This window comes from Pelmatolapia mariae, linkage group LG5 (genome assembly GCF_036321145.2).
Source record: "Pelmatolapia mariae isolate MD_Pm_ZW linkage group LG5, Pm_UMD_F_2, whole genome shotgun sequence".
NCBI classification, from domain to species: domain Eukaryota; kingdom Metazoa; phylum Chordata; class Actinopteri; order Cichliformes; family Cichlidae; genus Pelmatolapia; species Pelmatolapia mariae.
In genome coordinates, this window is record NC_086231.1 from 28949245 (window position 1) to 28973921 (window position 24677).

Consider the following 24677-nt stretch of genomic DNA (forward strand, 5'->3'; position numbering starts at 1 on the left):
TTAACATGCACCGTTAGTTTTCTCTGATTTGTCCGGTCAGCAGGCCTGCTCCTCCACAGCAGCAACACGGGCCTCGCTTTAAAGGCCCGTGTTATCACTTAAACAAACTGCTGTGGCATTTGGTTGAATGAATGCGCCTCCTCCGCCACAATTCAGTTCAGCTTCGTCTAAATTTTGCAATTCATGTCAGTAAAGTGCATTTTAATCTGTCCAATCCACTATTCTGAGGACTGACCTTTCTTTAAAATGGAACTTGTAATTTCACCACTAAAAAAAGGCTTCGTTGTAAATGTGGTAAGAAAATAGTTGTGCGTTCTTAATCGAGCACGAGACGCAGCATTCAAGAATGACACTTATAGAAAAAACAGAAAAAAAGAAAACAGTCTCCAGTAGACACACACACACACACTAGCACGCACACACTCTCCCCCCTTTTAATACCACGGCATCTCCACCGGCCCGGTGCTCTGATGGTCTCCTAGACAACCGAGATAACGGTGCAGCAGTTTTCCATATCGGTCCCGGAGTCTATTATAGCTCGGGATTAGCTCTCTTTCCGAAAAGGTCATATACAAAGTCACCAAACCTGCTCTTTTCGCTGCCATATGGCCCCACGCGTGAGGGCACATTCATAAACATGCGTGTGTCATTTGATGTAATGCCATTAGACTAATGGCACTGTCCCGTTTTACTGCGCTTCAAAAACTAGTCATGTAAACTGGAGCCTTGTGAGGAGACAGCGAGACCACGGTTATCCCCAAGACTGAGACTGCGAGTTTCTGCAGGAGAGACAGCGGGCCAGGAGACCATGTGCTGTTATATAGCGACCCCTGGCGAGGAAGGGATGTACTGTAGGAGAAACGTACAGTACTTGGATTCAGAAAGCAAATCACCCTCACTTTAACACTTCTGTTGCAGTCCTGCTCTAAAATCAGCAGTTCAAAACGTCATATGGATTTAGTTTTTACATTAAAAGTGTTCCAGCATGTTTTCAGCAGCAAATCATTGGGTCATAGAATCTGCAGGCCTGGATTAGTGCACTTTATCACACTGCTCTTGGCTATCGTGTCTCTCTCTCCGAGTGATAGCGAATGTACCCACATCCACCCACCTGAAATAACAATTTTTGCTAATATTTATCCCCTCTCTACACTGCACTCATAACTCATTCACATTTATGGTTTCACACTCTTCCACACCTCTACCACAGCTAATTTGAAGTTCGCTTTTGCTGCAGTTGCTGGAGCTACACACACTGCACCCAGATTCAAATAAATACACACTTTGACACTGCTTTGTGGTCTTCAGTGATGGCGAGGACGTACGGCTAACATTGCTCTGTCATTGCATTAATATGTTTGTTTTTTGTTTCCCACCTTTTGAATTGCCTGTCTGCTGCACCAGACGCTGTGGGTGGAGCTGGTTCAAATACTGAGGTCTAACAAGCTGACTAAACCATCTGCAGTGAAAGCATAGGCTCCATTTTTATCCCTGTAGTTTCCCCACTTTGTTTCCATAATCATTTGCTCTGCTAGTATATAGAATTATTCATCTTTATATATATTTGTATAGTTTTTTAAACAGCATTTTCCAATACCCTCCTCATTGATCAGCCTGTTTTGTGCACTCTTACTTTCATTGGCCTGTATCTTTTATATTTTTTAAAACCTTTGGGCAAAACATTCCAAGGCTACACCTGTGCGTATGTGTCCTTGGACTCTGTCAGGCGGGATAGGAAGCTGTGCTATGAAAGCTGAACTGTCGCACCAGTCTCTGATCACTTTTTCAGGGTCTTCGGTGTAATTGGCTGCATTCATTCTTCACTCAGTTCAGTCCAGTCTCCCTTTTCCTGCTACTGAGAAGTTCCCATATAGTCGCGATGCCGCTGTCACCGTCCTTCTCTGTAGGGATGGCTTTAGTAGTCGAAGTGATGAACACGGGGTGTGCCAGACACTGTGCTTCGAGCTTTGCCCAGATAGTTCAGCTTTTATCTCATCAGACCAGGGAATGTCCTTTAATGTTGTATTTTACTAAATATGTGGATGTGGCAACATTATATAGTTACGGTGGCTGTTCTAAGGGTAAATGTCTGACTTGATGGAGAGCAGCTGAGAAGGATCAGTCTCTCTGTTACTATTTCACTGTTATTGTTGTTTCACAGGCTTCTTGAGAATATCCAAGACTTTCCAAATTATTTCATACCTTTGAAATGTGCTTTTCCAAATTTCCAGCAGAAGTCTACAGAGAGTTCCCTTGACTTTGTGGTTCAAAGTGAATTGTGAGCTTTACATATAACGGGTACATTACTCTCGTGCCTTACTCTGTTCAGTTTGGCAAATGTCTCTGTCTTTTTCTTTAAAACATTAAAAATAAATAAATGAACTTATAAAATGTTTTCTCTCTGTCATTATGACACTTACGTTTATATACAAAACAAATGTGTTCGCGTTCCCATGTATCACATAAAGCAGGCTAAATTGTGCAAAGAAAGTGAAAGGGTGCAAATACTTTCCGAGTCTCTGAAGACTGGGTAACAAAGAAACTGTGGTATTCAAGCAGCACAGCAAGGGAGGGAGACTAGTGCACAGCTGGAATGTTCCAGCTGGGATTCCCGGTGGCTGGACAGGAAGTTAGAGGAGTTCTGACAGGAAGTGTGTTCTCAGAGAGGGTGGAGAGAGAGAGAGAAGGGGGAGATGTTTCCTGTTGGTTCTCCCCACATGTTTTGACGCCTTGCTCATTCTGGGTCCTCTTCACACCCACCATGCACACGTACCAGTATGCAAATGCTGCTGGTCACATCCACCCGTGCTAATAGCAGACTGCTATTAGAGGATAGTGGTAAGCTGAGAGAGTAAATCATGTACCTAGGGCAGGGTTGTGTCACAGGATGCAGATGTCACCACATGAAGTGAAACTTCCTGCCCATCAAAGCAGTCAGTACCAGTTTAATGGACTCACAATGTGGAGCCCATGTAAATTAGGCTTCCAAAATTCAGGAGGGAGAAATGATGGAGGAAAGGAGGAGAGAAAGAAAAAAATAATGTGTGTGTTTGCAGGGGGGTGGGGGGGCTGTATTGTAGGAAGAGATCTGATAGAGTGATATGTGGATTGCGAGAGGAAAACTCTCTTTGTCTCTTCTGAGCTCAGTGGACAATCAAAGTTTCCTATCAGCTCTGGAGTAGGGGAAATTGGCTGCCCTGGGAAGGAGAGGGCCACTCTCACAGCCAATGGGAAGTGCCCCTGTCACTCTAATCAGGTCTGATAGAGAAAGTAGGAAACGTGTGTGTGCCCGTGCACACGCTCAGACGAGAGTGGCTTTTAACAGAGAGCAGCTTTGTTTCACTTGTCTTCGTATGATCCAAGATGATACAAAGTAGCGTCAGGCCTTCATCTGCAGCTTATCCCCTGCACTGAGGGACAGACATGAGCTGCACGGGCACGTTTTTTTTGCCAAAAACTTGCCCTGAGAGGCATGACCATCGGTGCTTTGATGGAGCGCCATGTGGCAGAGATCAGTGGGTCTTAGTGGGAGCTGTGGACAGTTGCACATAAGGGCGGCAAGGGAAGAGGATTACTGTCTCATCAATACAAATCCATACAGGGAAGGAGGCTGACATCAATATGCGCAGAGATATAGGCAGGGGCTTTGAGTGAGCGTGCACGGTGTAAACATCTGCACAAGAGGACCACAACGGTGAACTCTGGATTCATGGGGGGGGTTGTTGTTTTTTGTGCCATCCATCGTTCTCACTGTCCCTCCATCCCCACCTTCTCCATACCAGACAAGAATGCCCCCACCCACCCAACCCCCAATCCTCTGTTTGAAGTCCCATCTCCATCTCTGCGCTCCTACACTGTCCTTCCCTTCCTCTGCCTGTCTGAATGTCATATCTGTCAGCCCCGCTCCTCCCCGCCTCCTGCAGCTGCAACCGGGGCTACAGACGCCTTCATTGTCCTCCTCTTCCTCACCCTGACGCTTCTGCACCCGGCCACATCACACCTGCCACCTGCACAGGAGGCAGAGCCCTGGGACCTGAGCCGCGGGGGCTTTCATCCACTCCTCACCTCGCCCTTCAAGAGCCTCTCATCCCCTCATCCCGGCGCCCTGTCACTGAGGAATGGCCGGTGCAGAGGGCCGCGGCAGAGTGGGACACAGAGCTCCTGTTGTAAAAAAAGAAAAAAAAAAAAAAGGAAAGAAAAAAGCGTGTTTTAAGCGGAGCCAGAGGGAATCAGTGCAGGTGAGGCGTGTGTTTGAGGGCGAGTTTTGCGGTTAGATTTGACTCATATTTCTTCTTTTTGATGATATTCCTTTATGGCTGAGTATGAGGAGTGGATGAACTGAATGAATGTATGTCATGAGGAGCGTGGACCTGAGAGTGTGCGCATAATAACATGCTGACAGTGAGGGTGGTGGCTCTGTCTCAGTGATTTATGAGAGTGTGCTGTGAAGGGTCCTCTGAGCAGGATATTGTTCCCTGACTGGTGACTTCTGCCTCTCTCTCTCTTTGTGTGTGTGTAGTTGTGTGTGTGTGTATTTGAGAGCAAGAAAGATTAAGAGGGAGAGTACTGCAGGTGAGCCCTCAATGTAATCAATCACCACCACGTCACCAAGCCTAGGGACTTGTGGATTACCTCTTCAACTGATATCTAGTTTGACTCCAAATCTTTTTTTTTCCCCCTTCTTTTTTTTTTGCATATTCATTATTTCTGGCAGATAAAGAATGAACACACTCTGCATCATTACTATACTTCAGGAAAGGAAGATAATAATCGACTCCATGCCTGAGGGGGGACCGTGACAGCTCAACCGCATGGCCCAACCAGTCCAACACCCTGCACAAACCCCACCATCCACCTCAAACACACACACACACACACACACACACGGTTTGCCACATCAGGATACAGTGCTGCACACGAATTCCGGTTCAAACAGTATTTTGCTCGGTTTACACCAACAGATAAACCGCAGCTCCTCTGTGACCGGTAATCATATCCTGGCCCAGAACTGAAAAGACTGAAAGGCCTCCAATGAGCCACAACAAGACAATGCTCTCTCAGTGAAGAAACAGCCGTGTAGGGAAGCGAATGCATCAACAGACTCATGTTTAACACGAGCACTAAGGTGCAGCCACGTTTGATGGCATCTCCATCAGAGTAAAATACCAGAGACAACACAAGTAGAGTTTAAGTACAACTGTAAGAGCATTCCAATTTCTAGCTTTGATACCTTCAGGTCCTTTTGTAGGTTATTCCGGGGAAAAAAGACACAGCCTGCAGTAGTGTGCAAAAGTCTTGAGCCACCCTTTATTTCTTAATATCTTCTGATGGGCCAGACTTTCTCTTCATTTTTAAAGTGAAGGTCTGCTGAAGGTCTTTTTAAGTTTTTATTTGGACTGCTTTTTCACTCATTTTAAATTGTATCTTTAGGCTGTTCCCATTTCTTTAGCTGAATCTATAGAAATGCCAAAGAAAACAGTTTGATGGGTATAAACTTGTATTGGAACAACAAAATGATTCCCAAAGAGCTATAAACTGATAATTTGGCCTATTTCAGCAAACATTTTGTTCAGTATGTGTTTGCTGATATACGATACACAACTTTGTCTCTGTCATGATTGCAGCCATTAAGGCAGAAACTTGCTTCAATTTAAAGTAAACATTTAAAGTTTCGTAACTCCATGAAAGATTTAGTAAATGAGTTCATGTTTAACTTGCAACTTGATAAATTATGTTGATGTCATTCATTCTAAAAGATGTGTTGCATATATATTAGTCTCCATCATCACCTCTGTATGATGAAGTGCTGCTCTGAAGTTAGAGAGAAAGTAAGCTCACTGGCCACTTCATTAGTTACACCTCTCTAGCAGATCCAGTAAGATGTTCAGAAAATTTTGTCCGTCGTCCAGCAGATTTGTCCAATTTCCTATTCACCCGCGTCCCAAAGGTGCTCCATTAGATTTATGTGACGTTCAAGGAATCAGTTTGAGAAGATTTGAGCCCTCTGACAGCAACAAGGCATTTTCACCCAGGGAACCGCCGCTCCCAGTAGATCAGCAGTTTCAGCCCACCTGGCACTAACATCCATGTCACTTAAATCACCTTTCTTCCCCATTCTGATGCTCGGTTTGAACTTCAGCAAGTTTTCTTCACTACATGTTGTTAGATTGGCCGATGAGGCATTTGCTATAACGAGCAGTTGAACAGGTATACCTAATTAAGTGGCTGATCAATGTATTTGTCAGTGTTCTGTCTTTAAGGTCTCAATGTCATTTAACACTTCCACATTAAAAAAAACCCCGTCTCTGGTGCTGAGGTGGACGTGAGCCCGCTGCTGTGAGAATGAGACTGTGCGGCTCTCTGGACTCGCGCCGCTCCAAATCTCCACTCGAGTAAAAACATACAAACAAAATCACCATTGTGTGGTCTTTCACCAGCAACCAAGCATCAGTGCTAACAGACATTGTCTTTGCTCTCTCCCTGCTGCGTATTTACTGAATGATTATTGTATGGCACATACAATATGCGCACACTATCATTGTGAGGGGAACTGGGCTGTTATTATGGAGCAGGAAATGACCTGCCAGGACCCCTGGTGACCTCTGAGGGAAAGCGATGACCTCAGACTGACCCTTCTGTTTGTCCTGAGCTCATACTGTGCTTGAGGCAGGTCAGCTCCACTGCTGACTGGGTAGGAGAAGGCCATAGGTGGGGTTACTTTCAAGCAAGGAATGCAACAATGAGCAGGAAATTCCCTCTGAAGTGCCAGTTTTAAATGAACTAGTCGGTGTGGAAAAGTGGCTTTTTCTTGTTTTGATGATGTCAGGATGGCACAGTGTTAATTTTAGTTATCTCGGTATTCGAAGGCACAAGTGGGATCAAAATGCAGTTTAATACGGTTTGACTTTTTTTCTCCAGCATAGTAACACGCTAGTTATTGACACAAGCACACCCCCTTATGATGAACCAGGGGTACTGCATGCCAAAATCACAACTTCCAACAAGAATGAGTCTCTCAAAACTTTATTTCAAATTTGACAGTTTTCCACATTACTGCCCATTTCACAAATGTGTTTTCCAGCTTCAATGTCTTTTCTCACATACAAGCTAATCTCTTTTATTGTTTAATCTCACAGTCAAAAAAACATTTATACCAAGAAAAATGTAGAAAATAAGACTGAGGGACATCTAAAACAAGCATTATGGGATGACAGAATCAGAGCTTTGGATTTTTTCAAATACACACGTCGGGCAGGGGAGAGTAAAAACAAAATGCAAGTGCAAAAAAGATAAACAGATGGCAAAAAAAAAAGCAAGTCATCTTCAAACTTAAAAGTTAGAGATGATTCAGTTTTAAAGTACAGTATACGAGTAAAGACAGGAGACTGAAAACACTCGGGCCGTTCAGCTATTCGTTTCAAAAAGTCCCTTAACCCTTAACTTCAGAGTGGAAAAAAAAAGAGACAGATTTGAACATGGAACGGAAGAACAAATCTGTGACAAAGTTTTAGCTCCACTGAAAAACCAACAAAAAGAAAAACAAACAAAAAAAGCCAAACAGTTGTGATGAAGCTGCTCTAGAGCTGAGTGACTTCAAGTTTATCGCAAGGCACGAGTGTTTGGATAAACCCATCACTACCGTAAGAGCCGGTGTTCATAGTCCATGTCTGGATGGTAAAATACTAAAACAAGAAAAGTGTGAGCATGAGTCACTTCATCAGATTCTCATACAAACAGTTGGTTTATGTTACGGCGAGGGTGCCTGTCAGCGTGTCGCAGTTTAAAGGGCATCCAGCAGACTGTCAATGCGGCCGACGAGCTCTTGCCTCTTGCTGGTCAGATTCTTCTCGCTCTCAATGTAGGCCTCCTTCTTGACTTTCCCCGCCACCAGCCTCTCCGCTTCCTGGCAGGAGCGGCACACCAGCTCCTTCACCTGGCCGTCCAGCTTCTGCACCTCTCCGACCTGACGGGACAGAGAGGTAAGGCACTACTGCTGCACGTCCCATTAATAAAAATCTAATTTTCCTCACAATCTCCCAAAATCACTCACCTTGTCGGCCAAGTCAGAGCCCTCTGCCTTGAGGCGGGCCTGCAGCGAGCTGATTTCATTGGTGAGAGTGCGGTGGTCGGCCTCCAGAGTCTTCCGGCCGCTGTTGAGCGCCCCCGTGTCGCGGGACTGCTTGTAGCGGTTGACCACCTCGTCCATGTGGCGGTACAGGCCCAGACGTTTGTTGACCAGAGTTAGCACCTGCTCTGTGATGGATGCGACCTTCATGCGAACCTCAGCAGCTGGATCCTGAGCAAAGACAAGAAAACAGAGTGAAATGAACACCATAAATCTACTTTTGTGCAGGGTAGCTGCTTAATGAGGAGAGATCAGGTAAAATGAGGCCAACATCAACTAGAAAGGTGTTTTCATACCTTTGTGATGGCGAAGTCCAGACGTACATAGATGATAACGGTGAAGAAGAGTATGTAGAAGGCACCTACAACCAAGAGAGGCTCCTGCAGCATCAGGATCTTATTGAAGTTATAGTGAACCTGGTGATCAAGAGAGAGGGGGCACATAGAATCACATGGAAACAGTTTAAATGTCAGCGCTGTCATCATTATATAGCCAATGTGTTGTGCAATCAATATTGACATCATGATGATTAATTGCGGGAAAAAAGACCCCCGATTACTGCCATTTTTATACAGCTCTCAATTTTACCGCTCAGCACATTCACACAACTCTTCTGCCAGTCTAATCAGGCTGCAGTATTTCCCCCAACAGTATCGAGCATGAAGCTTTTTTTTTTTCTTTCCCTTTCTTTTTTTCCATTTTGTTGCAAAAATAACATAAAATGTGTGGAGAAATAAAGAAAAGCAGTAAGGATCTCTAACTGTACTTAAGCCAAAGCCACTGTGATCCAGTCAGTGTGTCAGCCTATAAGTTACAATTTTTCCCTAAGCTGAGAAATTTATTTCAAATTAACAGGTACTCAGGTAAGTTAACAAAAAGATTTGCCAGGAAAGTTTTTTCAGTGTGAAGTGTTAACCCTTTTTTTTTTTTTTTTGACAGACAGAAAGAGATTACAATCGTAAAAAAGAAATGTTATGAATCTATATGCAGATGATATTAAATACCTAGCTCACTGACCTAATGCTACGGCAAGAAGAAAGATGATCAAGTTATCAAATAATTAAATCAGTGTGTAAAATGTTGCTGTTGTGAAGTACACTTCAGTGCAGACAGGTGTCTGCCAAGATCTGTTGAAGCCAAGAAAAAAAACAAAAAAAAAAAACAAAACTGTACAGCTTCAACATACTTGGACATGTGATTCATAAATTTGTGGTAACCAACTCAAAAACCTGCTTGTAAATATTAAGTGTTCGTGTGTACACATAAAACACGTCGCTACCACGTTAGCATCAGCACAGATGGAAGTTAGTGGAGACCTATTTTTGAACTATGAACTCAAAGATGATGCAGCAAAGAGCCTCCAAGCCTAAATTTACTGTGGCATTATACCCTCGCCCTGATGATACTGCATATTGATAAAGAGTGACAGGTTCTAACTGCTTCCTTAGTTACAAAGAGAAGACCACTTCTGATCTGAATAACCTCAAACCTGAGACACCATGAATGGATTTTTGTCTTCTTCTACGGTGCATCTTACCACGAAATCCTGAATGTGCTGCTCCACCAGGTTGTTCTTGGTGGCCACCAGCACTGGCCGCCCAAAAGTGTCCAGGTATGTATAGTGCAGCTGGTTCGGCATGCGACTGATTTTGTAAGGTGTATCCACATGAATGTTTCTGAGAAGACAAGACAAAGATATAGAAGGGAAAATAAATATCAAGCCCTGTAAACGCTCCTCAAAGGAGATACTTTAGGTGTGTTTGCACTGACCTGGCTCCCTCTGGCAGGATGATTTTCACAGTCATTTCATCAATCACCTGGTCATCATACACATGGTCAACTAGTCTCATCTTCAATGCATACTGATCACCTGGGATATACAATGGCACAACATATAAGCTAAGGCATCCAGAGATTCAGTGTTTAATTAACAAAACTGGTTATCAGAAATCGACTCACCCAGCATGTAAAGGTACTCATAACTAGGCAGATTGTAGCCAATTATGTAGTGAGTCTTCCAGCCTCCAAACAAAGGAAAACGAGGCCTGACCTCTACCTCCACTGAGTCATCCAGAACCTGCAAGTGGGAGGTGGAGATGTTTCCAATCTCATCCCGATAGTAAACGTCTTGGGCCGAGGCAGGGAGGATAGTCTGGTGAGAAGAATGGATATAATTATCAGAGAAACTGTGAAAGCTCAAGTGACAGTGGTTGGGTGTCTAGAAAAACACAAACCTTGAAGGACTTGATAGATGAGATGCCGCTGTCTGACTGACGCTGGTAATCATAACGTGAAAAGGGGCCCTTCAGAATGGCTCCGGTGTGCCTCAGGTCGATGGTTTCTTCCACTGCAATGTTGCCCCAGTGAGACACCTCGATGGTACGAGTGATGCTGCTGATGGTGAGGAAGGGTGTGTTGTTTTCATAATGGATCTTCATTGTGTCCTGGACAGCGGAGAACACAAGCAAACAGCAGATCAGTTTAGCAGCTGTTTTGTAGCTTTGCTATAAGCTAATCAAACCAGGTCAGAGTTGTACCTTGCTAAATGGAGCAATGTCGCGGAAGGGTCCATACTCAATAATCTCATCGGTTTTGCTTGGGTTGCCCAGCTTTGTGTAGCTCTCCGCGGTCTTGGATGCAAGGCGGACGCGTGTAGTCTGGGTGCGGGTGGGATACGGGGAGTAGAAGTAGTGGTCCCCCTGGAAAATCACCAGCTGACGCTCAGCCTGGGTGATGTGTGTAGGGAAGGGCTTCAGGACGTGGCTGAACGTCATCTCCACCTTGGTCTTCAGCTGAGCACCTGCAGCCAAGCTGGAGGGCAGCTGCACTTTATAAAACTCCCCACTGTTGCAGAAGAGATGACAGAGAGGAGCACAGGTAAGACATATTTGATGGATCACATCAGATTCTCGGGACATGAACGAGTGCACGAGTAAGACAGACAAGTTAAGAAATCCTGTTTTGGATATTGATCAAAAATAATCATGACTATGATTTTCGCCAGAAACCAGCAACCCTACCATCTTCCAGAAAATAAAATGGTCCTTCAAATGCACCAGTTCTGCAGTCTGTTTTCATCATGTAAGGTGTTTATAATCTGCTTAGTAGACAGTGTCTGATCTCTCACCTTTGACCCTGAATTGTTGTCTGCTGTAGTTCAAGTGTGCCATCCTCCTCTTCATCACCCTTCACCTGTGAAAGCACAGCAGTCAAAGAATATTTGTGTAATGTATGCAGTTTTCATTGCACGATAAGTCTCTTCTTGAATAAATGGTAAGCGTTTCAAGTAATTTCTTCATTAATTTATGAAATGTAACAAATATTTTATCGAGTTAGGTTTGCTGTTAGCCAATTTAGGTTAGTGTCGTTGGTTTGCTAGTGACAGTTTTTTTTAATAGCATTAGCTAACTTCTTGGCTAATGCTAACTTCATTGGTCAGTAGCAATGTTGTTACTTGACTAACACCGTTATGATGATGCAGGGGTGCCACAAACACAGGCATATAGGATCGTGCTACAACACTATAGGACTTTGAGGGAATCGTTTGTAACGTATCTGTTATTGTGTCATTATTCTGTCAAACAGGAGCATTGTTACGGTTTCATTCATAGTGGAAGGGGGCAGGCTTGTGCGCAGTCACACACGGAAGTAAGCTGCCCAGCGCATACGTGTCATTCAGCCACTGACAGAGCGTGGAGCCCTGCGGAAGTCAATGTCTTGTTACCCACATCCATGGCACTTTAAAATAAATATGGCTCTTCTGGGCATAAATAACTACATTTCCTGAACTGGGGTGAATGCACTGCACATACCCATACCGAGCTCGTAATACTTGCTACTGTTAGCTAACTGTGGCTATGTGACTCCCCGCTTGCAGAGCTCACTGCCAACAGAATCACACTGTATCATAGCCAGTAGCTTTGCTTCCATGCATTCAATGAACAAGCCGTGACCTTTTACTACGGGAGGGCACTGACTTCTGCAGGTTTGCTGTTGGCACCTCACAAAAAGAAAAAACTGCAAGCTGTAAAGACAGTGCACAGCACTGCATGTGTAGTTTGCAACAGAATAGCTAACAAGCTAAAGCTAGCTAGCCGGCTACAGGCGGAGGTGTTAGCGCCGTTTCATTCACTGATGTTAGCTCACCGAAGCTCCGATGTATGCCAGATGCGGAGCCAGGCCCTCCTCCACTGCGAGTATGAAACTGTGCACGGCCGAGTTCCCCTGGTTGGACAGCACGATTTCGGCAGTGATCTTGGCCAGATGCGTGCTCAGGTCCACTGTCCTCTTCACATCCTCGTTTACCAAACCGTCCGCTGAAACCTGCGGACCCAGAGCAGCCAGGAGCAGCAGGTAGGCGGTGAAAAGCGGGGAGGTTTGGGTCATGGTTAAAATAAGATAGGAGCTGAAATGCTGTAGTTACTGGGTTAAGAGTGGAAGAAATGTAGAGCAGCAAAGAAAGGCCGCCGTGCCGCTCTACATCGGAAAGGATGACGCCTCATTCAGTACGACGTGATGACGTCACTACGCGCACTTTTGCAACGTGCAGTGCGTCGGAAGCGGTTGCGAAACAGAAAAGCCGTCAATTAACGTGGCTTTCAAAAACTGTTTTGCAAAATAAAGGAATCATACAGTTTGTCGTTTTTTTCTACAGCGCAAAAGTCAAACATAATGATGGTGGTCGTCTTAGTTTATCACTAGAGCAGCAACAAACTTATTGTGTTGCTGCCATTTCTGGCTGTGATGACGTAGATTAGCATGTTTGCACAAAGTGCAGCAAGCCGAAATAGCTCAGTTGGGAGAGCGTTAGACTGAAGATCTAAAGGTCCCTGGTTCGATCCCGGGTTTCGGCAGGAGTTGGGAAACATTTTAAAGATACACCTCGCCGTTGTGTTACCACAGTTTTTCTCTTACCACATTGGTTTTTGGTTTTACAGCACACTGAGCGCACTATCACAGTAATTACATCATATCTGGTATTACATTTGTTAAGATTTTAAAAATGTTAAAAGATGAAGGGGGGAATCAACTACAAAAATAATTACAACACTCAACTAGCTTTTCTTCTTTTTTTTTGCTTTTTCATATATTTGTGTTGCTACTACAGACTGTTGAATGGATGCATAGTGCATTGTTTGTCCGAGATTCTGAGATAATCTTTTAATACAGCATGAAAAAGGTAGTGGTATCACTGAGGGCATATATACGTCTGCTCCATTGACTGTTTTTCAGTTTAAAATGAGTAGTCTTGAAAGTACAGTCATTAACTCTTTGGGTTCTTTAATAGAAAAAACAAACAATGATTACTCATGAATCTGCATTGATTAGTGTGTAATACATTTTCCGACAAACTGATGCATTCTCATACACTTAGAATCCATTAAATCAACAATCAATTAATTCAGTAAATATACAGAGCTGTGGATGTTTTTTTGGAAGCCACCATGTTTTCACACCATCATCAATATACCATTCTGTCTTAATCCCATTACAAAAGGCAGAAGAGAAGAGAATTGGTACACACTCATGTACGTGGACTGGTCGTGCAACACAGAGCACCTGTATAAAAAAGCCCAAAGCCGACTGTACTTCCTTAGGAGGCTGAGGTCTTTTAACATCTGCAGGAAGCTCCTGAGGATGTTTATGGACAATGCTGGGCATCCTCTGCACACGGCCATAAACAACCAGGGGAGTCTGTTCAGTGACAGGTTGCTTCTCCCAAAGTCAAGAACCAACAGACTTAAAAACTCCTTTGTCCCACACGCCATCAAACTGTTTAACTCCTCTCTGGAGGGGAGAGGGAGGGGAAACAGGAGGACAAAGGAGGGGGGGGACAACTAAGCTGTAGTGCCTTTTCACTGTGCAATACTTTTTGTTAATATCCAACAGTGCTATTTATTCTATTTATCCCTTTTGTATACTCTGTATTTATATATGTCTCTGTATTTATATATGTGTATATATGGTATATTTCTGCTCACATTCTGTAACTTCTATCGGTGCTGTGCTATTGGAAACAGAATTTCCCGGAGGAACCCACCCAAGGGACTAATAAAGTTTTATCTAATCTAATCTAATCTATGTTCCTTGGAGGCAATTTTAAATTAATGTCTGAACCTTCAAGGATCATACCTATATTTTATCATCTGAGAAGGGGCCACCTTCACAAAGAAGTGAAACATGAAGGAAAGAAACAACATGACCAGCTTCTGGGTAAAAGGTCATCATCTTCCTCCTCACCCCAAGCCGCATCTTCTGAATTATATAATACACATGGGACTAAACATACTCCTTTATTCCAGATATTGACACAATTACTTATTGTGTTTAGCTAGCTCTCATCAGCTGTCTGACGAGAGCTAGCTAAACAGCTCGTTATAAGCTGATATTATGCCAGGTAACATCCAGCTCAAGTGACCTAAACAATTTGATTACATTTTCACATCGTATTAGAGTTTATTCACTAAGCGTCCAGCAATGTTAGATCGACTTCAAACACAGTTTCATTAACGCCGGCAACCGGCAGAAAAACAGCAGCATTTACCATTTAATTTATCTTCACTGACTTTACAATTACTGTGATTACTTTCACAAAGTTTTACAGCCTCTAGAATAAATAGATGTGGACATATATTGACAGCTGAGGTAAGCACAAGAGAGACACAGTGGCCACCGTAGAAAGAATTGTGCAGGGATTAATTTATAAATAGATATAATTTATAAAGCTGGGGTCAATGACTGATTCTCAGTGTCAAGCGATCTTAAACGTTTTAGTGATATTATAGGCTAGTGAGCTGTATGTTTGTCTTTTTATGTAAACCTAGAGGCCGAAATAGCTCAGTTGGGAGAGCGTTAGACTGAAGATCTAAAGGTCCCTGGTTCGATCCCGGGTTTCGGCAGAATTTGGGATAGCTTTTAAAGCCTTTGCCATCATCAAATATGTCTCAGTTCATATAGTAGACTGTGTTTAGTTTGTATCACAGTAATTGCGGTATGCGGAGGTATGTGGCTTTGAACCTGTATTTCATATTGTATGAGATCCAAATGCTAACCATTGTATGCATCACTTAATCAACTCACATGTCTGCATCAAAGCAGTATCTCTTAACACATCCTTCACCTCTATGATCTTTTTTCTTCATGTGCTTCGTGTGCATATGATCACTCCTGTGCTGTTTTACCATTTCATTCTTTGAGGTTCTCCCATCATCCCTCAAAGACCAGCAAATTTTTATCTTTTTGGGGAACCCACAGTCACAATTCTCAGGACAGGGTTATGGTAATTCTCGAATTTTGTTACTACTGTGCTATATACGAAAAAAGCACCCTTGTTCAATCCTGGGTTTTGGCAGCTAATACAGCAAATTCTAAACATGGGTCAGATAAATAATGTATCAAATCCCTCAGGAGAAAAGAGGAAGAATCAGAAAATAGCAGCAAGCGAGTTGTAGAAACACAAACTAATGAGTGATTTAAACTTCGTGGTAGGTAAGTGGCTAATGTCGTTGGTGTATTTATGCTTGTGCTGGTGCATAACATATTAAATACCCTGTGGTCATGGCCTGGTGTTTTATATGCAGTACAAGCCAATAGAAACTAACACAATACTTATTTCTTTCCCGTGTCCCATTATTTGTTGTGGTGAGGGGTTTTTTTGTATCCCAAGTTTTTTCACTTCTTTGTACATTCTTACCTCAGGACACTTTGAAATACAGATTGAAAGAGCCAGGGATTGGGGCACCAACTTACCAATTAGTAGATAGTGTATGTTTAATTCTGCCCCAGTTAGGGTCAATGACTGATCCTGAATTTCAAATAAACAATCTGAAATGTTTCAGTTCTACCATCTGGCCAGTCGCCAGTTTGTATTTCTTTTCCAACCCTATATATAGCCGAAATAGCTCAGTTGGGAGAGCGTTAGACTGAAGATCTAAAGGTCCCTGGTTCGATCCCGGGTTTCGGCAGATCAGGAATGACTTTTGACTTAGTGCGAATGGAGTATCACCTCAAGTTAAAACCTTTCTGCCAAGTTTCCCTATTTGTCAAGTACGTTGGATAACCTGACAATGGTTATGAAGTTTCAGCTTTTAACAAAAATTCTTAAGTAAAAAAAACAAACAAACAATAATCATAACAATAATAATCTGATGAACTGATGGAAGCTCTTTAAAAGATGAGGTGACATTGGACAAAAACAACTTCAATTCTTATAAGTTATAGATTTCAACAACATATACGACATGGTTGGATGGGTAATTTTAGCTTCATAGTTATAGAAACTCCGTAACGAAATAAAATAGTGGAATTTCATAATAAGAATAAGTTTCCTTACTTTCATCATTGAAGGGTAGTCAAGGTTGTTTATTTTACTACATATATAAAGGTCGGAGTCCTTCCATAATGTTATATATACAGTATGGGCAAACATTAGCAGCTGTGTGTCACGGTAGCGCGTGACGTCAGCGCTCATGACGGTTCTTGTTTTGGAGGAAGTGAACATAGCTCCGCTAAAAGCTAGCACGTTAGCTCGACAGGAAAAGCGAGCGTCAACGGGAACTGGACAAGAGAGCATTTTACCAAATCGTTAGACAAAGGGAGTTAAACTTCGGCACTGGCAGTATTGATTTCGATAAAAAGGGCCATTTGAGGGGCTCGCTGTCAGAAATAAATTAGCTGTCGACGCTGTGTACGTGTTGTTTTGTTACGCCAGACATTTGGAGGAGCCGTTAGCTTGCTCGCTAGCCTGTGCGTTAGCCTTCCAGACGAAGCAAAGGAAAAGTCCACTTTTGACATCTGTTTGTTGAAGGACCACTGCCCAGGTTGGTTTGTGGTGACTTTGATTGTTTATTTTAGTGATAGCATATGATAATAGTATAGATGTCGTTATCTAAGTTTTAAATTGGTCAATCAGGCTTGCGTAGCTAACGAAACGTTAGCAAAAAATCAGAAGTGTCACAGATGTGGTAGCTAGTCGACACTGTCCAAAAAAGAAAAGGAAAAACGCCCCAACCGCCATTGTTTTGAAATTATGTTGTATTTATTAGTGACAGTGTTTTCCAGCTTCACCCTTTTGTTGCATTTACTCAATTAACTATGCAGCATTTAGTGTTTTAAATGTAATTTTTTTTCTGACTAGCTAGCCCCTTGCAAATACGTTCAAAGTCTTCACGACCGTTTGCTTCAATGCAAGTGCAACATTGTTTTACAATGTATAAAGTGAAAATAACTACAGTTAGCCGGATTTACAGTTGAGTCCTTATCGATGGATCCTACCCCTTGGTGCACCGAGGCCAGCTAAAGTACTTATTATGCTCAACATGCTTGCCAAGTCATGGTTCCGTTGGTCCTGTGTTTTAACCATGTGATCAGTCGCTGACACAGTGTCATGGGGCACAGATTATGAGAGCCGCATAGCGCTATGCTAGTTTTGCCTCGAGCCGTGGTTACTTGTTCTCATAATGGGGTGATCCGTGAAACACTGCAGGATCTGTACTTTCTTTCAGTAATGTTGTCTCCAAGATAAAAAAAAAAAAAAAATCCCGATTGGACTGATAAAGCCTTTCTGTAATTGAGTTTGGACTTTGGTCACTACAGCAGTGAAAGGTAGTTATTAGTACGTAGCACACTCGGTCCAAGTCGGAAATGCTCAGTGAGGTCTTGAGCAGGCACAAAGGATGAGGATATTTGACATCTGGATTTTAGTTATACACATACATACAAACAAACAAACAAACAAACAAACTAGACTTGTGATCAGCAGGGTCTGGGATGTTTATTGCAGCTCTTGGATTTTGTGTCACCCCTTAACAGAGATTAAACAATGAGAGCAGGATGTACTACATTTGAGAGGGGGGGGAAAGAATAGAAAATGGCTGACAACTATAATACATTTTCCCATTTCCTCAAATTTAACAAACGGGAAATGTTTATTAAGACTTATGAACTAAATTGTGAAGCTAAACGGTGTGCAATACCTGCCTTGTATTTGGATAAATGCAGATTTCAGAGAAGACATCATCAAAATTTATTCATACCCTTTAGGTTTTGGACTAACTGGGCATGCTTCCATTTCTTTTGACGTTTGTTCTTATAAACCTCCAAGAATGGTCGCTTCAAAATGAAACAATGTAGTTTATTCCATTGAATGGTGTATATGCTATATAAATAGAACAAAATGAATGCTTTACAGCATAACAAAAAGAACCAAATGTCAGCTCAGATCAACAGCCTCAACATTGCATTGTTATATTTTGAGCCTCGTGGTACAGTGTAGCCGTTTTCTTTGTTTCCAAAGTGAAGAAAAGACAAGTACAGGAGCAGTTGGTGCACTTAGTCTTAGTCTCGTTTGTCTCATTTGAGCTTTTCTAGTGCTTACTTCTCTTCTCTTCTAATAAAGTTTGTTGTCTTCGCGGCTGTGGCACAATGACGTCGAGGAAGAAAGTATTACTCAAAGTCATCATCCTCGGAGACTCGGGGTAAGTGATGCTGAGCAGCTGCTTCAATACTAAAGGGGTCTGAATAATGGCTCATTTAAATTAGACACCAGTAGGAATAAGTATGATTTATAAGCTTTACAAATGAGTTCATTGCGGTGATTTTGTTTCGTTTGTTTCTTCCCCTCATGTGTGTTAAATATTGTTCTGCAATTTTTGTTCTAGAGTTGGGAAGACCTCGTTGATGAATCAATATGTGAATAAGAAGTTCAGCAACCAGTACAAAGCCACAATAGGCGCTGATTTCCTGACAAAAGAAGTAATGGTGGACGACAGACTTGTCACAATGCAGGTACTGCCAAAATATGCTTACAAGAATACTGAAAAACTGATTGAAATGTTAAGTCTTATGTACCATGACAACTTTGTTTATAAAGCACTTTATAAACACTCGCAGCGGACACAAAGCGCTATACACAAAAATTAATAAGTACATTGAAAACAATAAAAAAAGAAGTAAAAATAGGCAACTATAAAACAGTTAAAACAACTAAGATCAATGTCTCATGCTGGGTCAAAAGCCTGAAAGTATCAATGCGTTTTAAGATGAGTTTTAAAACTGGACAATGTAGGTGACCGTCTGACCTACAAAGGCAATTAACCTAGTTATACTTTTTTCTCATTTTTATTTCTTAAAAACTACAAAAAAAGTGAAAAACTCAAATTAGGGGTAAAAGTTAGATGTGGTTAATTTCAACCATACAAACCAGTGTTGTTGGGTTGTTGTTTTTTTGTTTGTTTAATTTCTGTTTATTTGGGGCCTGTAAGCATAAAGATTCTTGTCTCTTAGATTTGGGACACAGCAGGTCAGGAGAGGTTCCAGTCCTTAGGTGTGGCATTCTACCGTGGAGCAGACTGCTGTGTCCTGGTGTTTGACGTCACTGCACCCAACACCTTCAAGACCCTAGACAGCTGGAGGGACGAGTTCTTGATTCAGGCCAGCCCACGAGACCCTGAAAACTTCCCCTTTGTGGTGCTGGGCAACAAGATCGACTTGGAAAACAGACAGGTGTGTTCAAATTTAACTGTGCCAGATGTGTTACATCATGTAAGTGATGCATCATCTTTTATCAAAAATGTGTGACAGATGTTGGTAATTTGTCATACGAATGGCTTAATGAAACAAGAATAACTTGTGTTTTGCCAGATGTTTTTAACCTCACCATCTTCTTTGTGTTTCAGGTAACAACCAAGCGAGCACAAGCTTGGTGCCAGAGCAAGAACAACATCCCATATTTTGAAACCAGCGCCAAGGAAGCAATCAATGTGGAGCAGGCCTTCCAAACTATTGCACGCAATGCTCTTAAACAGGTAAGGTGATGTCAGCAGGAAAGCTGTTGGGCAGTTTTAGACACACAACTTCATGGAGACTGAGCTGTAGAGCTGCACACAGACTCTGTTACCTTGTTTGATTTCAGGAGACCGAGGTGGAGTTGTACAACGAGTTCCCTGAGCCAATTAAACTGGACAGAAACGAGCGAGCCAAGCCGTCAGCAGAGACCTGCAGCTGCTGAGGACTCTGAAGATCTTCAGAGGGTTGTCATGCCCTCACTACCCTGTCTTGCCTTGTCTATATATCCTCTTTCCCATGGCTCACTATGTTATTCCCTATTGCCCAACATACAAGCAGCATCCCACTTATTGAGAATACTAGTATACACAAACATGCTGCACTCACCTCCTTATGTATACACATTTTCTATAAAAATCAAAATTTCCTAGCCCAAAGAACCCCTCGAGGGAACAATACAACATTTATTTGTATTAAGCCTATGACTTCCCAGTGTTTTCTCATACTTTTTCATGGCAGTGGTGGTATGGGCTGATCTCACTTGGAGTTCTATGTTTATCAATGCTTTCAGTCCCAGTTTTGGTTGTAACAGTTTTTATTTGAATATGTCCAAGTGGGAAATCAAAGCATTACTTCTTTAGTTATTTGTATTTCTATTTCTAATTTAAGTTAAACTTTTTTTTTAAGTGGTTTTCTTACTTTCACAGCCCACTGCTGCTGCATGAATAGTAGAAACACTGCTCCCCCTTCTTACTCATTTGTGTTGTGACTTATGTTAGTTTCACTCTGAAACACTTGTTAATGTGGTTTCACTTGACCTCATAAAAATCTTTAAAAAACATAATTCTGACACTTAAACAGGGATACTGTGTAAAAGTGTAGATGATATCATCATACTGCCTGCTGATTCTTAGTAATTGGTATAGAATTGGAAAGGCAGATCAATAACAAGTCCATTAGACAAGTGTGTACAGATTCTTTTTTTTTTGCTTTCATCTTCGGTAACTGAAAACTTGCTGAAACATCTCATTTTGGAGCCACAATAAACACAATTGTAGCTCAGGATGAGAACATTGTGTGAATACAGACTCAGTTCCTGCGTCCAAGTGCTGTTCCTCTGTTGGGGAAATGAAGGTTGTAAAATTCCAGATAGAACATTTGACATGAACCAAATCAAGACAGCATGTCAGTCTACCAGATAGTCCTAGAGGAGAGATTTTTCTTAAGTACAAATTGTCATTCATAACCCAGTACTATTAGCTAGTACATTTCTTTTTATTGTCAACTGTTGCAACTTTGTATATTTGCAGACCTCTCAATCATTGTGTGGGGAAAACATAAAGTTGTGTTGTAAATCTCCATATCTGACTCTGCCAGATGCTCGTGTTGGCATACGATTCAAGTGCTTGACATTTCTTTTAACTGATCAGATCTTTAACTGTCTGTTCGTATTATTTTAAAACTTTGAAACAAGATGACATACATACTGTAACTCTGAAGGACAAATGTGGGGGGAGAGTGTTGGCATTCATCATTATTATATTATTAATATGATAATGCATAGCATCTACATTGTTTCAAGTAATAAGGGTAATAAAAAACCTTGAATAAAGCATTATTGTGTCTGACATTTATTGATGAACTCTTAAATTGTTGTAGAACAATGAATTACATTTAAAGTATTCATAAGTACAAGTAAAAAATGAACTTTTTCTTATACAATTATACAGCAGCAGAGTACAATAAGTAAGGCCTGAATGGTCTTTCAAACACTGTCGAGTTTTCAGTTCATGTATTTACTTTGTTCTTGGTTTCTTGTTGGTTCCCTGAAGCCACTGCTGAAGTCCTCCTGCAGACTTGCGCTGATTCTGTGGCTTGCTTTCTCGCTCTTCTTTACTTTCACTTGTGTGGAACTCCTTCCTCTTTGAAGGTGAACTGCTCGACAGCCAGCTTGCCATCATCTTACTGCTTGCTGTGGACTTGGGCTCCTACGAGTCAAAGAGTCAAATTTCTCAGCTGTAACCACTCTTGTTAGTACAAAATGGCTAAAGTTCCCAACCACATCATTATATCTGATACCTTTTTGCTGTTGAGATCCACTGGTTGGAGGCATTCTGGAGAGTTGTTGCGCGTGTTGTTGACTAACGAAGAGACGGGGTGAAAAGTCAAAATATTTTTTGACTGGAGCAGTTTGAGAGCTTCTAGAGACTTCACCTCCCCAAAATCCAGCCAGCGCCTAACCTCTTCCTCCCCATCAAGGATCGCTGGCATCCTAAAAAGCAGTCACAATGATTTATGATTTTACACAGCACGAATTAAGAGCATGTTTCCTGGTCTGGGATTCTTACCTATCATGGATGCTTTGCAGATTTGGGGAAGCATTCACAGTTATTACACTATATGAGTAAAGGGGTTCTCCACCTCCTGGTGGTGTCCAGCAGTCAAACACTCCTGCCATAGTTAGCAACCTCCATCCTGTCCACTCACCTGCAGCTTCTCCTCCCTGTTAAATACAGAGTATAATGGGGATTTCAACAATGCAACAGAAACACCTGGTGGACACATGCACATTTTTGTCTTGGCTCATCTCCCACACAGGAAACTTAATATCCGCCTAAGCTGCATTCTCTCTACTTTTGAAGTAGATGAAAAAAATGTTTGTGGAGCTTATATCGCAACAGAAAACCCAAAGCAAACCTTCATCAAACCAGAGGAGGCTTTGGCTGGAGGGCGCACTGACTCAGAGTCTGAGTTCTTTCTTTCCTCCTGGCTGGGTCCTGGCTGAGTCTGAGGGAAGTAGATGAAGAAAGGCTGCTTGCCTTTTTCAACCTTTTGCCACTCATAGAAACCATCAGCTAGGATGACGCAGCGCTGTCCTTTCAACATAGGGTCCTATAAGGAGACGGTAAAATGGTTAAGACACTCCTATGTAACAAAAACCGACAAGTAAAGCAACACGTGATGCACAGGAAATGTAACATCGCTTGCTACTAGGTAAAGCACCTTGTAGGACTTCTTCTGCAATATATTCTCACTGCGGCAATTGCTGGTACTGTATTTCATCTTGCTGGGGTCACTCTCCTTAAACCATGAGGGTACCAGACCCCACCGCATTGAGGCCAACACATACTTATCCACAGGAGCATCCTGAAGACAAAAGACGGACACAATATTCAATGCAAAAAACCCAGAAGGACAGAATATGTTTTTGAAGCCTGTAATATTTAATACATAGTCGGTCAACAGACACAAGAAATAAATGTGTAATAAAAATGTTAACATCACGTTTTTAAGTTCTATAACTGTAATAAAATATATAAGGTTTTATTACGAGGTTAGACAGTGACTGACTTCACCTGGGGTCCTCTACCAAAAGCCCCACTTCACTTAAAAACGTCAAATCTTCCACCTTCCTCGATCGCTTCCCCAATATAAGTTAAGCTATAACAAATTGTTGACATGTTAGCTTCTGTATACGCTATAATTACCTTGTCAAAATGCCTCTGTGACAGCAGGACGGGACTCATGGACTGCGGGTTCTTATTGTAGGAGGGTCGATAGTTGTCCGCGTCTCCATCCCTCCAGCGGGGCCGTCTCCTCTGCCCCCTTCGGTTTCTGTAAGAGCAGGCTCGTTTCAGCTCGTCAGGAGCAAGAGTGCATGCTGTTCTTCCACACATTTTAAATGAGACGAAGCAGAACTTTTCCAACACCTGAAAACGACATTAAACATATCGTGTTAGCATGTTAGCCTGACTTTTTTATCGACCAAAACATAGCTCTAGAGCCGCTGACACTATTTAGGACTACTTGCCCCACCACTTTTCCAATGTTGTGGTATATTTGACGTGCATGAAAAAGCTGTACTTACTGTATCTGAGCCACTCTTAACCTGTGAGTTTGTGTCCGAGCTGAGGGTTAGAGTTCGGTGTATTTTTGAATATAGGGCGGGGATTTGCCTGGGCAAGAGCCGTGAAGCGGGCGCGGATGTACACACCGTGACGTACACCGGCCCTGCTTCCATCTAGCCAGAGCCAAGATGGCGGCCGTACGGAGAATATTTTATAAGAATAAAATAAAAAATAAAATAATTATTCAAATATTATATTATATTATATGATAGCTACAATGTTAAATTATAAATAAGTACCTAGCTCTTCTTTGTGCCACCAAAAAAGTACCAATACAACTGTGCAATTAAGACCACTGAAATTATTTATGCCAGTGCAACAGGTCAAATGTAAAAATTAATAATTAAAAAGAATGGAAATGAAGAATTAAACATATATTGCATTCCATAAAATAATATCTGGCATAAACGTAAAATGTTAAACGATTTCCATTAACACACTAACCAAGCGGAGTAGCTAACGCCTAAATAAATAAGTAAACTGTAAATAAATAAATATTGCTCACATCGCAAATAGATAAAGACGGAACTGTTAGCGGCTTTCCACGAGTTGCCAAGGCAACAGTAAACGGGTAACGGTTCAGGCTCAGCATGCGCTCCTGACACCTGTGGATCTCAGCAGGTGAGAGGAGAAACTGTACTGTGATGCCAGTACTGTGGGAGTTGAACTTATCTTGACATAAAGGCGATGGTGACATGTTTTATTGGAGCAGCTTGTGAGTTTACGGTGGTTAGCTACGATGCAATGACAAGACGGTGTGGTTTGTGTTTGTATATATATATATATATATATATATATATATATATATATATATATATATATATATATATATTATTAGTGTCTAGACTGATGTGTGTAAA

The 24677-nt window shown here is 42.0% G+C and overlaps 3 protein-coding genes and 3 non-coding genes across 7 annotated transcripts; 4 read left to right on the forward strand and 2 right to left on the reverse strand.

Moving 5' to 3' along the window:
• Positions 1–7007: 7007 nt before the first annotated feature.
• rpn1 (ribophorin I) lies at positions 7008–12636 on the reverse strand. Its single transcript, XM_063474630.1, has 10 exons — positions 12272–12636; positions 11253–11317; positions 10663–10969; positions 10360–10569; positions 10085–10277; positions 9896–9995; positions 9663–9801; positions 8422–8541; positions 8051–8296; positions 7008–7963 (listed from the first exon to the last, which is right to left on the reverse strand). Exons 1-10 carry the CDS (start codon positions 12509–12511, stop codon positions 7781–7783), a joined length of 1803 nt encoding a protein of 600 aa, XP_063330700.1. The 5' UTR covers positions 12512–12636; the 3' UTR covers positions 7008–7780.
• A 269-nt stretch (positions 12637–12905) lies between these two features.
• On the forward strand, positions 12906–12978 carry trnaf-gaa (transfer RNA phenylalanine (anticodon GAA)). Its single transcript has one exon. It is a non-coding gene; the product is annotated as a tRNA-Phe (tRNA).
• A 1973-nt stretch (positions 12979–14951) lies between these two features.
• On the forward strand, positions 14952–15024 carry trnaf-gaa (transfer RNA phenylalanine (anticodon GAA)). Its single transcript has one exon. It is a non-coding gene; the product is annotated as a tRNA-Phe (tRNA).
• A 992-nt stretch (positions 15025–16016) lies between these two features.
• On the forward strand, positions 16017–16089 carry trnaf-gaa (transfer RNA phenylalanine (anticodon GAA)). Its single transcript has one exon. It is a non-coding gene; the product is annotated as a tRNA-Phe (tRNA).
• A 517-nt stretch (positions 16090–16606) lies between these two features.
• rab7a (RAB7a, member RAS oncogene family) lies at positions 16607–21524 on the forward strand. Its single transcript, XM_063474633.1, has 6 exons — positions 16607–16944; positions 18522–18600; positions 18784–18910; positions 19409–19627; positions 19801–19929; positions 20037–21524. The coding sequence occupies exons 2-6, from the start codon at positions 18548–18550 to the stop codon at positions 20130–20132; spliced, it is 624 nt and encodes a 207-aa protein (XP_063330703.1). The 5' UTR covers positions 16607–16944; positions 18522–18547; the 3' UTR covers positions 20133–21524.
• A 70-nt stretch (positions 21525–21594) lies between these two features.
• On the reverse strand, positions 21595–23921 carry hmces (5-hydroxymethylcytosine binding, ES cell specific). 2 transcript variants are annotated; one of them, XM_063474631.1, is made up of 7 exons: positions 23778–23921; positions 23398–23619; positions 22913–23056; positions 22607–22801; positions 22258–22412; positions 21989–22181; positions 21595–21897 (listed from the first exon to the last, which is right to left on the reverse strand). In XM_063474631.1, the coding sequence occupies exons 2-7, from the start codon at positions 23584–23586 to the stop codon at positions 21706–21708; spliced, it is 1068 nt and encodes a 355-aa protein (XP_063330701.1). In that variant the 5' UTR covers positions 23587–23619; positions 23778–23921; the 3' UTR covers positions 21595–21705. The 2 variants fall into 2 exon arrangements, with proteins under 2 accessions (XP_063330701.1, XP_063330702.1); XM_063474632.1 differs by having other exon boundaries at positions 23398–23524; positions 23778–23920.
• Positions 23922–24677: the final 756 nt, after the last annotated feature.